Below are 13,772 nucleotides of genomic sequence, written 5' to 3' on the forward strand. Positions count from 1 at the left end.
AAGTGCATAGATTGTGCAGCCCAATCCACTTCTGCCGATGAGAAGCCAGTACCCTGAAATGAGGGAGGAAACATTACAGAAATCTGACCTCTCCCGTCAAACCTCCCCACTGACTGAACACCAACAGCTTCACCGCTCGAACCGAGGGAGGAGACCTGGGTGGATATACCTATCACCTTCTCCCTAGTGATTACTCCGATAGCATTTTTTTTCAAGGAAAAATCTGCAAAAGATTCTTATCAGCCTGTTCCCAGTCAGAACTGTAAAATCAGATAGAAATCTTGCTATTGTTGTAGCCATCATACAGCTGCCAGACATTTAGTTTATAGTCTTACTTTACCTGAAAGCGCATCACCTGGGAAAAGGATGGATACACATACTCTGAATTTCAGCTGCACCTAACCAGCAAATTTTTTTTACAAGTTCAAAGAGTTGTAAGAAATGGGTAAAACTATCAAGTACAATACATTCATAAGCATGCATTCTCACCTAGTGAAGACTGTATCTTAAATCTCCTTTTTTCCACTATTTAGCAAACCTGCCATATGAATACTATGCTATTACCTTTTACTTTAATTTCAACAGGAAGTATAGCTACTGAATGTTTTATTAATGACTGGCTTTTTTCAGTAGCTGATATATTTTGTCAAGGCAAGTTGTGCAAGGCCAAACAACTGCAAATGAAAACAATTAAAGCAAAAGAGGAATGTTGAGTGTATTACGGTTTTAGGTAACTATCAGTATTAAAAAGTTTAACAAACACAAATGACATTGTTGTACATCAGGTTCTTTCTTCATTTCTGTAACATACTAATACATTATGAAATTCACGTGCTATCAAAGTAATAACAAACAAATGTAAACGGTCATATATACTGATGCTGATCATTTTCCAATTCCTATCCATTATGTTCAACAAATAATCAAGATGGCTCAAGAGCCTGACCCTCGCTTGTAACTGAAGTCAGAGCAGCTCTAGGTGGATGCAGGATCTGTGCTGGTGGATCATTTTACAGGATGGGTTCTTTGTTACGAAAATCTGGACTAATTATGTTGACAAGTGGAAACTGGTTACTCATGAGGTTAAATTATCTGGGAAGCAATCAGATTATATTACTGGCTCCCAGACCTTGTGTAAGAATGTTTCCCCAGAGCAAAATCATTAAGCTGTGGAGTAGCTTCCTTCAAGCATTTAAAACTTGTGTAATTGCAGATTATTCCCATAGGACCCATAAAAACATGTTCTAGCTGCACAGTTTAGAAAGTCATGAATAAATACAATGGAATTTCAAAAATTTGCATCTACTCTAATCCTCTTCTACTCTGTAATTTTGAGTTGCTAACATTTTACTAGAGAATGAAATGGCAAAAATCTGAGTAATTTTGGTTGTCATTAAAATACTGTATATAAACTGGTAAAGTCAGAGTAAGGCATTCTCAACATAAGCTTGAGGAATGTACATTTTCATGCCCAGTGGAACTAACATTTCAATTTCTTTCCAGAAGTAGTGGAATGTTTTTTGCATATAAATCTCCAAACAGTTTTTAAATATTACAGATAAAAAGCATTATTTCATACATCAGTTTTAAAACCATTGGCTTGGTGTTTCCTTCCATTTCATCTACTGCAGGACTATGATTCTGGAAGGAAGCAGTTCAAAGAAATGTCATGACATACAGAAGACACCTACTTCTGTAAAACCAAATTAAACAGGATTTGTTTCAAATGCCATCTAGAAACACTGTATAGATGTATATGAAGTATATGCATTATGGTAGGTAGTTATTCATTCTCATGTTTTCACCTGTTGGTATTACTGCAAATAACACTGTTTCCATGACATGCCTTATGGAACAGTTTACTATTTTCATAAGCAGTCACATGCATTGAAGGTAGAGTCACCAGCCAGTGCATTTGGCACCCCAAAGCAAAACCAGAGAGGCCAAGCTTACGAATCTCTCTTGCTGAATGACAAATTAGCTGGTGTATGAAATGCTAGATCTCAGCTGAAACAAGGAAGCAAATGACCTAAGACATTTCTTCGGGAGCTGCTTCTGCTTCCTGAGTGGGTTTCTCTTCAGGCTGGCCGTCGTGGACGGGAGATGGGTTGCGGCTGGGCTTGTTGCTGTCATGAACACTGTGACCGCTTGCGCTGCCAAGGCGAGTGGAGGCCACCACGGCTTTTACTGCAGCCTGAGAAAGAGAGGATCAAACAGATGTTCCTTAAATGACACGGTCTGTCAGCATTACAGCCTTAGCATCAGGCAGCTCATGAACGCTACTCTGCATTTGGTCTTCGTGGTAATGTCACATCCAGACATTTGCATGGGCCCAGTCAGACTGAGAATGCCATTTGAAATACTATATGGAGATTTAAAAGTGCTGCTTTCTTAAGGTCTCAAACTTGGCCAACACGAACAGACTCTTTTCTCAGCTGCACATATGCCTGTTTTATTTTTAAAAACTACCATGGACCACCTCCATTTAAGTTAGATGGAAATGACAAAGTGCTCTTCCATCTCAATAATGTGATTATCACTGATGATTTCAGGGAAAATTAACAAAGGGAACCAATATTTAACAATACTGCATACATCAAGTACAGTGGCACAAAACATACTAGCAACTGCCTGGATACATATAGATGCTGGGGACTGCCTCTTGTATCATATAAACTGTCACAAAGTGAAGACACTCATTAAGAGAGTTAACTTAGCTCTTGCCTTGGAAAGTTTATTGTCTGAAAGAAAACATGGAGGTGGGGGGAAGAAACACTAATCTCTGTGTATGATGCAACCCTAGCTATTGTTGACTTGGCTAACTTTTTGCATAAGCATCACGGAAAAATCAGGTCTGCAGAAGGGATGAGAATGAATACAGCAAGTTTTGTGGATGGCTTGCAGAGGTAACCATGCAAAAAAAAGCGCTAAGATGCTAATGAAAAAGACGACTGTATAAAAGTTGGCGTTAAAGAAGAGTCAGCTAATGTGGAATGTGAAGTCAAAGTAAAAGGCATGAGTCAAAACCAGTGGCAATAATTTTGAAGGTGGGAGTCTTGGACCTGTCACATGCATGCACACCAATGATGAGATGATTTGGGAAAACAGATTGGAAATAGAATAGGCCATTCAGTTATATTGGAATGTATAAAGATATATGTAATGCCCTTTACTCTTGATAGCCATGTGGACATATATGAAACAACTTCAACACAGTATATGATAGACCAAATCATGACTAATTTGATGTTTTGAGCTTTAGAGTTATTCTATACAAATATGTCTTTAAACATAAAGGAAGAGTAGTATGCTAGTGTTGTATGCTGGGCAAGAGAGGGTATTATTCTAACAGAACAACAACTAAAGCATGGATTCACTAGTTGATTTTCTGTTCTTATTTTTATGGGGAGGAATTAATTACCTAAAAACTTGTATTTTTTTATTAACCATATATATGTCTGTGTGTATATAAATATATATGTATATGTAAGTACAAAACTATTAAATACATTTACAATAACTACTAACTCTAGTTAATTATTATTAACTAATAATTAGAGATTTGGTCACTTACTCTGACAGAAAAGCAGTAAAGAAATAAACATTAAAAAGCAACAGCATTTAAACTCAAAATTGTTTAACTATGTGGGTCTAAATAAACTGGTCTTAAAAAATTTAGTTGGCAATTCAAAGGTGTGAAAATAAAACAGAGAATTGAAATCAAAACATGCAAAAAGGGCACGCAGTCCTTTCTGACCTCCTGGGCCTATCTATCCACTCACTCAGAAATAATGAATTTTAGGACTCTGCTCATGCTCTGAAATCATTTTGATATAATGATGCTGCATGGCATCTTCAGTAAATACAGGGCAATCTTGCTCTAAGGCTACAGAAGTCTTTCTGAAGAGAACAATGTTAATACACACACTTTGCCAGTTCTGCATGGGCAAAGTGTCACTGTGAATTATATGTGCAGTGTCCAAGACTTTTGTAAATGACAAAACTGGGCTTTTTTGCCCTGTAGAGATTCTTTGTCACAGTTCCCTAACATTATTCAAAAAAATGAGCAAAAATGAACAGCTAAGGGTCATTTATTACTTGTGAATTTGGTTTTGCATTGGGTTGCACAGCTCTCAGACAGGATGTTTTTTTTCTTATTCTCTTGGGCTACAAAGCCAGCTTCAGTGCAGCTGTTGATAATAGGCTCTGTGCAGAAGTAACCCTGAAGTCTCTTCTAAGCAGACACAAATCTTGAACAACTGAAGAAGGGATTATGGGAGAAGGAAGTTTCCCTCTGTCATATCAGTTAGGAACCCAACTGCCTGTCATTCACACTTAAAATTTTTTTCCTGATACTTCCATGGCAGCTACCTAGTTTAGATGGTGAAGGAGCAAACCGGTGACTCAAAATCTAATTTAATTTTCATTGCAGGTCCCACCTGCACTCCTGCCATACAATGCTCAGTTTCCAGGTAAGGAAGGTAATTGCTCATTTGCTCTCAGAGGTACTTGGAAATGCATGTTTTGGAGCTGTTATTCTCAACTCATACATTTTATGAGTATCTGAAGTGCTGACTCTAGATGATACAGAAGAATGGCTTAAGTTCCTGCTTTGTATCAATACGTAAAGAAACTGTGGGTGGCTTACAGACCAAAATACGCAATGGTAGATTAGATATCTTCTCGACTTATGGACATATAACCTCATGAGGAAACTATTCAGAATTTTGTTGCTTCTGCTCTACACCCTAAGGATGCAGCAAGCAGTACTAAACAGGATAGATGGACAGACAGATGGAAGGAAGGAAAGGATTTGGGAAAGCTGTGTTCATTCTCTGCAGTTTTACTTGTGCAGTTTTCAACCAACCTCACGTGTTTATTTGTCTGTCTGCAGACAATGACAAAATCAGCTTCAACTTCTTCATCAGTCATCTTAAATAAAAAGGTTCTGTATTGTTATGGAACACTGTGCAAGGCTTCTGTAGGCTACTAATGTTGCTGCATTTTTTTGTAGCCAACACAGAGATTATGTCCAGAGACTTGCCTTAAGTTTACGCCGAGCATTGAATTCTTGAAGTTTCTTTTGTGCGTTGTCCATATGTGCAAAGTTTGCTGCCTTTCCTGTGACCCATGGATGCTGCAAAGCCTGCAGGGTGGTGAGGCGTTTCTTAGGGTCCAAAACAATCAACTTCTTAACCTGCATCACAAGAGAAGAAATACAGAAGACTGCTAAACTTTTTCTCCAGCAACATTTACTAAGTTTTGCATTTTGGTGTTTTGGTCTTGGTTTGCCTGAGTTCAGTGAAGGATATTCTGAGAAACCAGTAAGAATTTACATTCAGGTCTTTGTGTGTGTTTTGATTTTGGTATTTTTTGGTCCTCTGTAAATAACAAGTGAATAAAAAAGCCACTACTACGGGAGAGGGTAGAAAAACAATCAAACGGTTACCACTATTGGAAAGAATATTGACCAGTGCAGCTGGGCTATATCTATATAGACTATTGTATGTCTGAAGTATTACATAAACACTAATAAATTCTCAGTATATCCCTGGTCAGGCAGTTCTTCTGGCATCAATCTCACTTTTGGATTCAGACAAGGTTTAAACTGGATTAGAAAGCTTAAATTCTAGTCTATGCAATTGCTTTGTGGACTTGTACCATGCAATCACTGCTGGATAGAGAAAAAATCAGATGCTTCTTTCAGTCTCTGCATAACCTAGTATACATATGAACTATGAAGTACTGTACAAATATTCCTTTCTTAGATCACTCTGAAACTAGTGCCATCTGCGCCACTGCTTCTACCACCACGATGAGGGAGCTGCACCTCTCCAAGCACAACAGTAGGAAACTTTCAGAAATGTGGCACTACAGATGTATCTCCGAAGAGGAGCTGCAGCGGACCACCAGGTATGTAGGGGTGCCCAGCCAAGCTGCATTTCATGGGGGTTGCTGCACATGTGGACAAGTGATGTTTTAAAAAAAAGGGTGAGGATGGAGTGAAGCAGTACGAGGCTGGTACTGAGCAGAGCACGGTTTTGCTGCTCTCCTGACCACGCAGCCTCTGGGAGCCGGTTACAAGCGACAGCGCAGGGCTCCACCACTGCTCTACAGCCCAAGTGCGAGGGGAGGACATGCTTTAGGACTGTCTAAAATTTCCCCACAAAGAGTCCCTTCAACTACTAAAGAAAGACAGTGCCCTGAAGAGTGTGCACGAGAGCGGGTATTGCGACGCGCAGTCGCTCCGCTGCGAGTCCACCAAAGGGGTCTAAACAAATCACTGTAGCAAAACACCCCCATACTCCCCACAGCACGAGTTTTGTCTCCAGAGCCACAGGCTCCATCGTTATCTAGAACTTACTATCAAGTCTTCTGAGCTTTACTGTAGCGAAATGGTAGGGACCAGTCCGCATCAAAGCTCTCTGCACACAGGGAAAATGTAGCTTTGCTGCAGACTGCTGTTTATCTGACTTTTGGCGACACATAGCACTAAATGATATTTTCTTGAGCTTAGAAAAGCTTAAAATCTAATACAACAACAAAAAATACTTCAAACTTCTACAGTGCCTTTCATTTGAGGCATCCTGAAGTACTTTACAAACATTAATTAATGTAGTATTTTATGGGGCAGTTTGTATAAGCAATGTGGAACTGAGCAATTGTTTCTTCAATGTTAATGAAATAACTGAATTGCCCAAGTATTGTTGACAAAAATCAAACTCAAGCATATTTATCTCTGTGGATCAGTGTTTCCTGGATCCAATTTACTTCATCCAGTAATAAAAGAGTACAGTGCAGAGAGCATGCCAGCCCTTGCATTTTATTAATAGACCATACTTAATGGTAATGAGTCTTCCCTCATCTTTTGAGAAAGAACTTAAATGGACAGAAAAATGCAGTCAGCAAGAGGGGACTTCACTCTCTATTGTCTTTTTGTAGTCTTCCACTGCAGTTCAGATTTGAAAACTGCACAAAATGTAGGGCTTGTTTCTACATTTCCTTGAAGGTGGGTGCCCCACAAAAAGGAACGATGAAGCACCTCAGAGCTTGAAGGAAAGTGGGCAAACTTGAACACTGTGACAACTGCCAACAAGCTGTGGCTTAATTCGCAGGAGGACCTGAACATTCACAGTTTTGAGTGTTCAGTACCTTGCAAAATTACAGCACTGGATTCCCAGGGGATGTTTTACAGCCACATAACGTACCCAGGGACAAGAAGAAAAAAACAAAGAGTCATACGAACAACTAACTAACCAATTCCCCCCCAAGCAACACCCTCCCTGCCAAAATGCACTCTGTCTGTCAGTGAAAGAGATGCTAACATAATATATACCAGCAAAGATATTACGCTCTCATTTTTGTTGTACTTACTAAATCCTTGGCATTCAGAGACACATCATCCCACCAGGGGGAAACAAAGTCATATTCACAGTTCAGGATCCTCTTAAACATGTACTGATCTCCCCTTTCATCATAGAACGGTTCAAAGCCACAAAGTCTGCAAGGATAAAAAAGTGAGAGAGAAGTTTATTGAAGATTAATTGGTTTCAGGCTGCGAGAAACAGTTCCCAATAAGATCTTTCCTCACTTCACATCCTGTCCACCACTATAGGAAACCTGATTTGGATGCACACCTGAACTTCGCACTCAACTGCTAGCTCTACAACAGCAAACCAAAATGTTGGCTATAAGCATTCACAAGCACTGGGAAAGGCTGATCAAATTGTAAATTTTCTGTTGTCACATATCTCTAGTTAGAACTGTTTATAGAGGGACTTTACATAAGGATAGCCATACGAATTCAACCCCAAAGCTCCTTACGTTCTTCAGCATCGGACTAGCTAAAAGCAGATATTTGGGAAGAGTAGAGAAAGAGTGATCTGTGGCTCAGGGACTTCTTGAACTTCATGAAAAATTGCATGTTTATATTTAATAAACTTCCACAGACCTTTTTCTTCATGAAATTTTTCAGTCCCTTTTTGAGTGGATACAAACCTCTAGCACCCACACCAGCTTGTGGCATGGTGCTGCACAGCCCCACCGCGCACCGTGCAAGCAGCTCCCTCCAGGCTTTGCCTGGAACCTGCCATGCGGTAGTTTTGTTTGATGACCCCAGAGCTTCTTCTGGAGAAAACCAGCAAACAGTTGATCTCTGTTTACCTTCTACATGCCATGAAATATTTTTAGCTTATTTTTCATCTGCTGATCTCAGGCTTAGACTATTTAATCACTCCTCATTCTGAAGCCTGTGCTCATCCCTGCCCTCTTCTGTGAGGCTTTTCCAATTCTACATCTTTCTGAAGTGGGTGCAAACACTATTCGGTGTGGGTACACCATATTAGCATATTAGCATAATGATGTTTTCTATTTTAGTCTCCATTTCTTTGCTAATAACTCCTGTCACTGGATTTGTTTTTTTTAGATTGTTTCTGAGCAATGAGTTAAAATTTTCACAGAGTTATTATCAGAATCCCCAAAACTCATTCTCAAGGAGCAAGACCAACCATTCATACTTATGCTCTGTTTTCCACCTTTTATCTGGTACTAAGGCACTAGAGGACACAAAAAATAATGAGAGGTTACATGCCTTTGTTAGGAATTCAGTTATTTCACCCTTGAATTCATTTAGACTATGTGAGTTAATGGGTTAATACTATCTCGTTCTTTTGATCCATTATTCTCTTGTCCACAGATCTTCTGATGCCTTTAATATTGAACTGAATTTATGATGAATTTAATATTTCAGCTATGACTTTATCTTCTCTGAGTTCCATTTCACACCATGCTTGTCACTGGCTCTACAAACTCTACAGCCAGCTTCTTCCTTTTGAAGTCTCTCTAGACAGAGTGTAAGAGCATTTTGGGGGAAAAAACTGTATCAAATAACACCTTGCAAATTATCTGAATGAAGATTTAATTTACAGATTAGATATATTCCACAGAACTCTATGGGTAATGCAAATTCATAGAAATGATTTCCACTTATGTAATCTCTTTCCTGTCGCATCAATGCACTTTAATCATGCCTGCACATGTAATCAGATGTTTTAAAGTGATTTCCTATTTAACCAATAAATATTCTCCACTAAAAAAAAAAATCTATCTGCTGTCCTGTTTCAGGAAAATGCAATGGGCAACACAAGATGATGACAGGAAAACAACAGTGAACTATAAAGAAAAAGAAGAATACAATTCTGGCAAATGTAAGCTTACATTTTAATATGTTCTTATTTTTTTAAAGCCAATCATTGTGCTTACTGTCCTGAAAGGGGGACAGATGTTCAAGGAATGAATGCTTTTTTGCATTCGCGGAGTGTAGCCTGTGGGTGGAACGGCTGCACCACATTAAACTGCTACAGAGAAAACAGAAGTCCACTGTGAGCATATTCATTTCCAAGTCTGTCAGAAATGGGTTAAAATACAGGGATCCAATCTCCAAATACAGTGCCCAAATAGGTGGGAGATGGCCACGGTCACCCTGCTCTCTTCCCTTGCGTTTGTCTGCCTCTCTCTCCGTCTGTTCTGAGCTTGTTTCAATTAGGCTCCATTCCCCAAGGAATGCCTTTGCTGAGCAGGGCTGTCAGGCCACTAACCGCTTCAGCCAAAACTATCTTCTGGTTACTAGGTAACCGATCATATATAGTGAGCCCATGTTTAAGGCTCGCATTGACTGTGTTGGAAGCCTTCATTTTTGTAAGTGCTTTCAGCTGAGGTTTTTAGAGTAGCTCCTTTTCTACATGTTGCACTTGCTGGCTGTGCCTTTCCATAGGCTTAAAATTGCAGTGCTTTGTGGGTTATTTCAAAATCACTGCATGGGATATCTTGTCATGGTTCTGTTTCCTCTCGATCCTCCTGTTCTTTATCCTCTGCGCTAACACTTCTTGCACATCTGAAATTAGTACAGCACCTAAAGCCAATCCTGAGCGTTACCTGGAATTTGAAATCCAGTGGACCAAACATATGCAACTTACTTACTCTCAGCGCTGACAGTTCCCTCCTGCAAGGTGCAGAGCTATGTGGTAGTCAGGAAACTATGTGGCTTCCCCCTAGGGTCCTCTCTATCATCTCCCTTCTCACGTTAAAGCATTTGAAGACATGTTACAGACAATAATCCCAGACACAGAACACAAGCTTAGCACTAGAAACCTACCTGAGTTCAGGATCTTTCTCATCCTTGCACTGAATGCACGAGCAGTAAAATACAGGGTTTTCCTATTTGTCAGAGACCTGACAACTTGCTGCTTGTAACCACAAAGTGCTTAATTTGGGATGGAACCAAACATTAACTCTCAGCACTGTATTTGCACCTATGAGCTAGTTCCCTTAGCTACCATTTGAGCCAAATGATCCAAAATTCAGGATAGAGCGTGTCTTCCTGCATAGCAACTGAAATATTAAATGTAAACAGTAAGAAGAAATCCTGAAGTTCTCAGTGGACTGAAGAATTAATTTCGGGAAGATCAACCAAAGCTCTCATAACAATACAACATAATTAAAGAGGAAACATACTAATGGCATGCAGTTAAACAGGCAAAATAAGCTTTTTCCAAATCTATGTCCATTTTGAATTTAACTCCACCTAGGACTTTGCAGAATCTATGCATTAGGCACAGCAGTGTTCTGGTTGAATATCACTGCAGTGGTGGTTAGCTCTGCAATATGATAGTACCCAATCACTGTAGACATAGTGTGGAACAAATGCAATTAATTACACACAGACTACACTGCATGCAGCCTCATCCATTTGAAATCTCCTTGGCTTCTTGTTTATAAATGTTGAGGAAATCTCTATTTATTTCTATCATAACTCACTACTATAACCTATTGGAATATTATAAACAATTTCTATGGATATGCTTCTACCTAAAAAGTAAAATTTTCCTTTTCAACAGACAGATTTTTTGTCTATATGCAACCTTAGATCAAAAAGCTATAGGTGTGATTTTCAACTTAGGTAACTTAAACTAGGGTAAAACCCAGCATCTGCTCTTGATTTCTTTTAAATCAGATCTATGATGATTCATTTTAATTCAATTACATATTGAATAAAGAAAAATCAATGTAAACAGGTTTAAAATCCAATTAGAAGTGACCAGACAGTGTTTTGTAACCTTTTAATTAAGTTGGTAAAAAAACACCTTTAACTAAATCCATGCTATTTTGACCAGAGGCAAGGCCTCTAGATTTGTTGACTACTCTATGCATCCCAAACGTGCAATAGTATTTCTAACCTACAATACAAGAGGAATACAAGAGGACTGCTCCTCTCTGCTAGTACAACTGTAAATACTATTTTCCTGGAATTATGACAATTTACATCAGTATGTCTTTATATAATTTGCATCAAGAATAATAATTGTGCTATCAAAGTGTGTGTGAAAGTTCTTCTTAAATAATTGGGAAGTAAGCATTGTATTGGTGAGAAGATGCAGCTCTACACACACATACTCTGTAGCATGGTAGTTAACTCTTGCACCCACTCTATTTTTTGGGTTAAACAGCTACATATTTTGAGTCTACATATGTACATTCCCTCTACTAAAATATGAGGCTGGACAAGCAATACTGCCCTTAAGGCTGCAGGATTAATGAAGCAGTTACAGTTACAGTACAGATGCCTTTCTGATTTTAGCTTCTAATCCATCAGAAATGTTGACCTACAAAGCCTTACACTCAATGAAAGTGTTTTAAGTGTGCAGCATTATTAAAGCTGAATGGAAGAGATGGTTAAGTGGAATAGAGTAGGACCTTTTTTTGCCCGGCTTATCCCTGTAGATCAAAGGGATTTTGATGGGGGAGGAGGAGGAGAACAGGAGGAGGAAGACTAGGAGGAGCATCTGTTTCGGCACTGTGTCCCAGCCAGAACGTTAGCTTGCACGTTCGTATTTACACCAGTGTGGTAGGTGAACATGGCATGTTGGAAGGTTTGGAAAAGATGCAAATACTAGGAAAAGTTGCATAGAGCAAATACCACTCTGCATATTCAAATAGGAGCTTGCTGTATGTTCTCACTTGGAGCTTGCTTACAGTTGAAAGCAAGTTCAGATTAAAGGTGGCTGTGAACTCCAAGTACTAGCGCTATCCCTGAATCATTCAATTTCGAGGCCAGCCAACGGCTTGGTCTAGACATTTTTGTCAATGGACACCAAAAGGGACCCCTCCAATCTCACTGCCAGCCCTGCTGGCAAATTTGAAATCTCTCTGCCAGGCTTGGGCCACTAGAACTGTTCTAAGAAATGATCAGAAGTGAACTAACTTTGGAAAACAACGCATCCTCCTAGCCTTGGAAACAGCAGTGAAACAACTTTGGCCACTTGCTTGACACGGCCACCCTGTATCAGTGCAGGATGATAGCCAGGTCAGTGCCACAGGGTGCCTGTACAGCCCTGGAAAAGTCACTTGGATCCACTGATGAATAAACTCTAGAAACTGAAATAAAAACATAAATGGGATGACACTAAAGTTGGCACTATCAGAATACAGGGTGTAAGAGCAGGCAATATTTGAGATGTGATGATCCTCTACAGGCTCATGCTAGGCCTTGAAATGAGGATTCACATTTGAAAAGGTGAAGATAACAAAATGACAACAAAATGATGACAAAGATGTAAAGTGTGACCTCCAAAACTGATTGCTATTACATGCATGTGTTTTTTTGACATATTATATGGGAATACTGTAACCTATTATTTAAAGGGACGTGAAAGGAGAGCTATGATCTTATTGCAAGCTTATGTACAGAACAAAGGATGTTTTCTCATATTACCGATAAAATAGTTTGTTTGTCAGTGTATATATATATCCTTAGAAGTACTTTTAATAGAAATCCTAGAAAATATAATTGTTTCTTACAAAGATATAAGGAAAATAATTCTTTTATTACACACTGTACTTGTTGGACACATTTAGTGAGTACCAGAAGGGGAAAGAAGACTAAATACATGGTCTTCTGTATTTTTATGTATGTATGTAAAATCCTAATTTCTTCCACAAAAGGAATCCTGCAAGTACTGTATACAACTGCACAAGTCAGCTTCGCATCACTGTTGCCAAGGGAATAACTGAAATTATTTGTTCTCCCATAAAGAGAAGTGTCAACAGAACAGAAATAGAGTAATTTTCCCTTCTCAAAAATCTGCCTTTGACAGAGACCATTGATACAATAAGATAATTGCAGTCCTTATCAATCAAATTAGAACTAGCCATACTAAAGTCCAGACATAAGTGCCTACCTTTAGACATGACTGAACATTTTGGTCTACAATTGCAATTTCAACTGTGTAAAATATGTATGACCAGCATTGCTTACAGCCCTTTGTCAAACGTACATCTAGCTATTTTGTGAAACATGGAACGTTTCACCTTTAACATTAATCACTTAAGCCAGCAGACTGATTTATTTTGAAGGGTGAGTGTCCAGGGCTGTCCTTTGCCTCCTGGCTAGCATCAGGGCTGAATGTGAGCCAGCAGCAAGGATGTCTGAGCCACAGCTCTAGCTGCGTGTGTGACTGACAGAGGTGGGACAGCTGTGCTTGCTAATACGCAGAGGCCATCAGAATTACTGCATGCACTTTATTTCTTTTCGCCCCACCTGTAGTGAAGCTGCTGTCTGTATGCGTGCCTGGTCTGCAACAAAGCACAATTTTCTTCCACTTTCTTCTGCCACACTTCTGATTGTTTGCTATGTGAAGATGAGTGTGGTTACGTCTTCAGCACAGTTTATCAAGGGATTCCAAATTCTCAGTGTCAGGCCAGATCCCCCGCCGCTG

General features: G+C 39.3%; 1 protein-coding gene across 3 annotated transcripts in view; it reads right to left on the bottom strand.

Annotated features, from left to right (window-relative positions):
* Positions 1–690: 690 nt before the first annotated feature.
* LOC135324820 (calcium/calmodulin-dependent protein kinase type IV-like) overlaps positions 691–13,772 on the bottom strand; it is a 173,660-nt gene continuing 160,578 nt past the window's right edge. For all 3 annotated transcript variants that reach the window (XM_064501784.1, XM_064501786.1, XM_064501785.1), the window contains 3 exons: positions 7,375–7,501; positions 5,045–5,197; positions 691–2,194 (listed from right to left, as the gene is read on the bottom strand). In XM_064501784.1, the coding sequence (XP_064357854.1) occupies positions 2,030–2,194; positions 5,045–5,197; positions 7,375–7,501 (445 nt within the window). In that variant the 3' untranslated portion in view covers positions 691–2,029. The remainder of the gene's footprint in view (positions 2,195–5,044; positions 5,198–7,374; positions 7,502–13,772) is intronic.

This window comes from Dromaius novaehollandiae, chromosome Z, assembly GCF_036370855.1.
Source record: "Dromaius novaehollandiae isolate bDroNov1 chromosome Z, bDroNov1.hap1, whole genome shotgun sequence".
Classification (NCBI taxonomy): Eukaryota; Metazoa; Chordata; class Aves; order Casuariiformes; family Dromaiidae; genus Dromaius; species Dromaius novaehollandiae.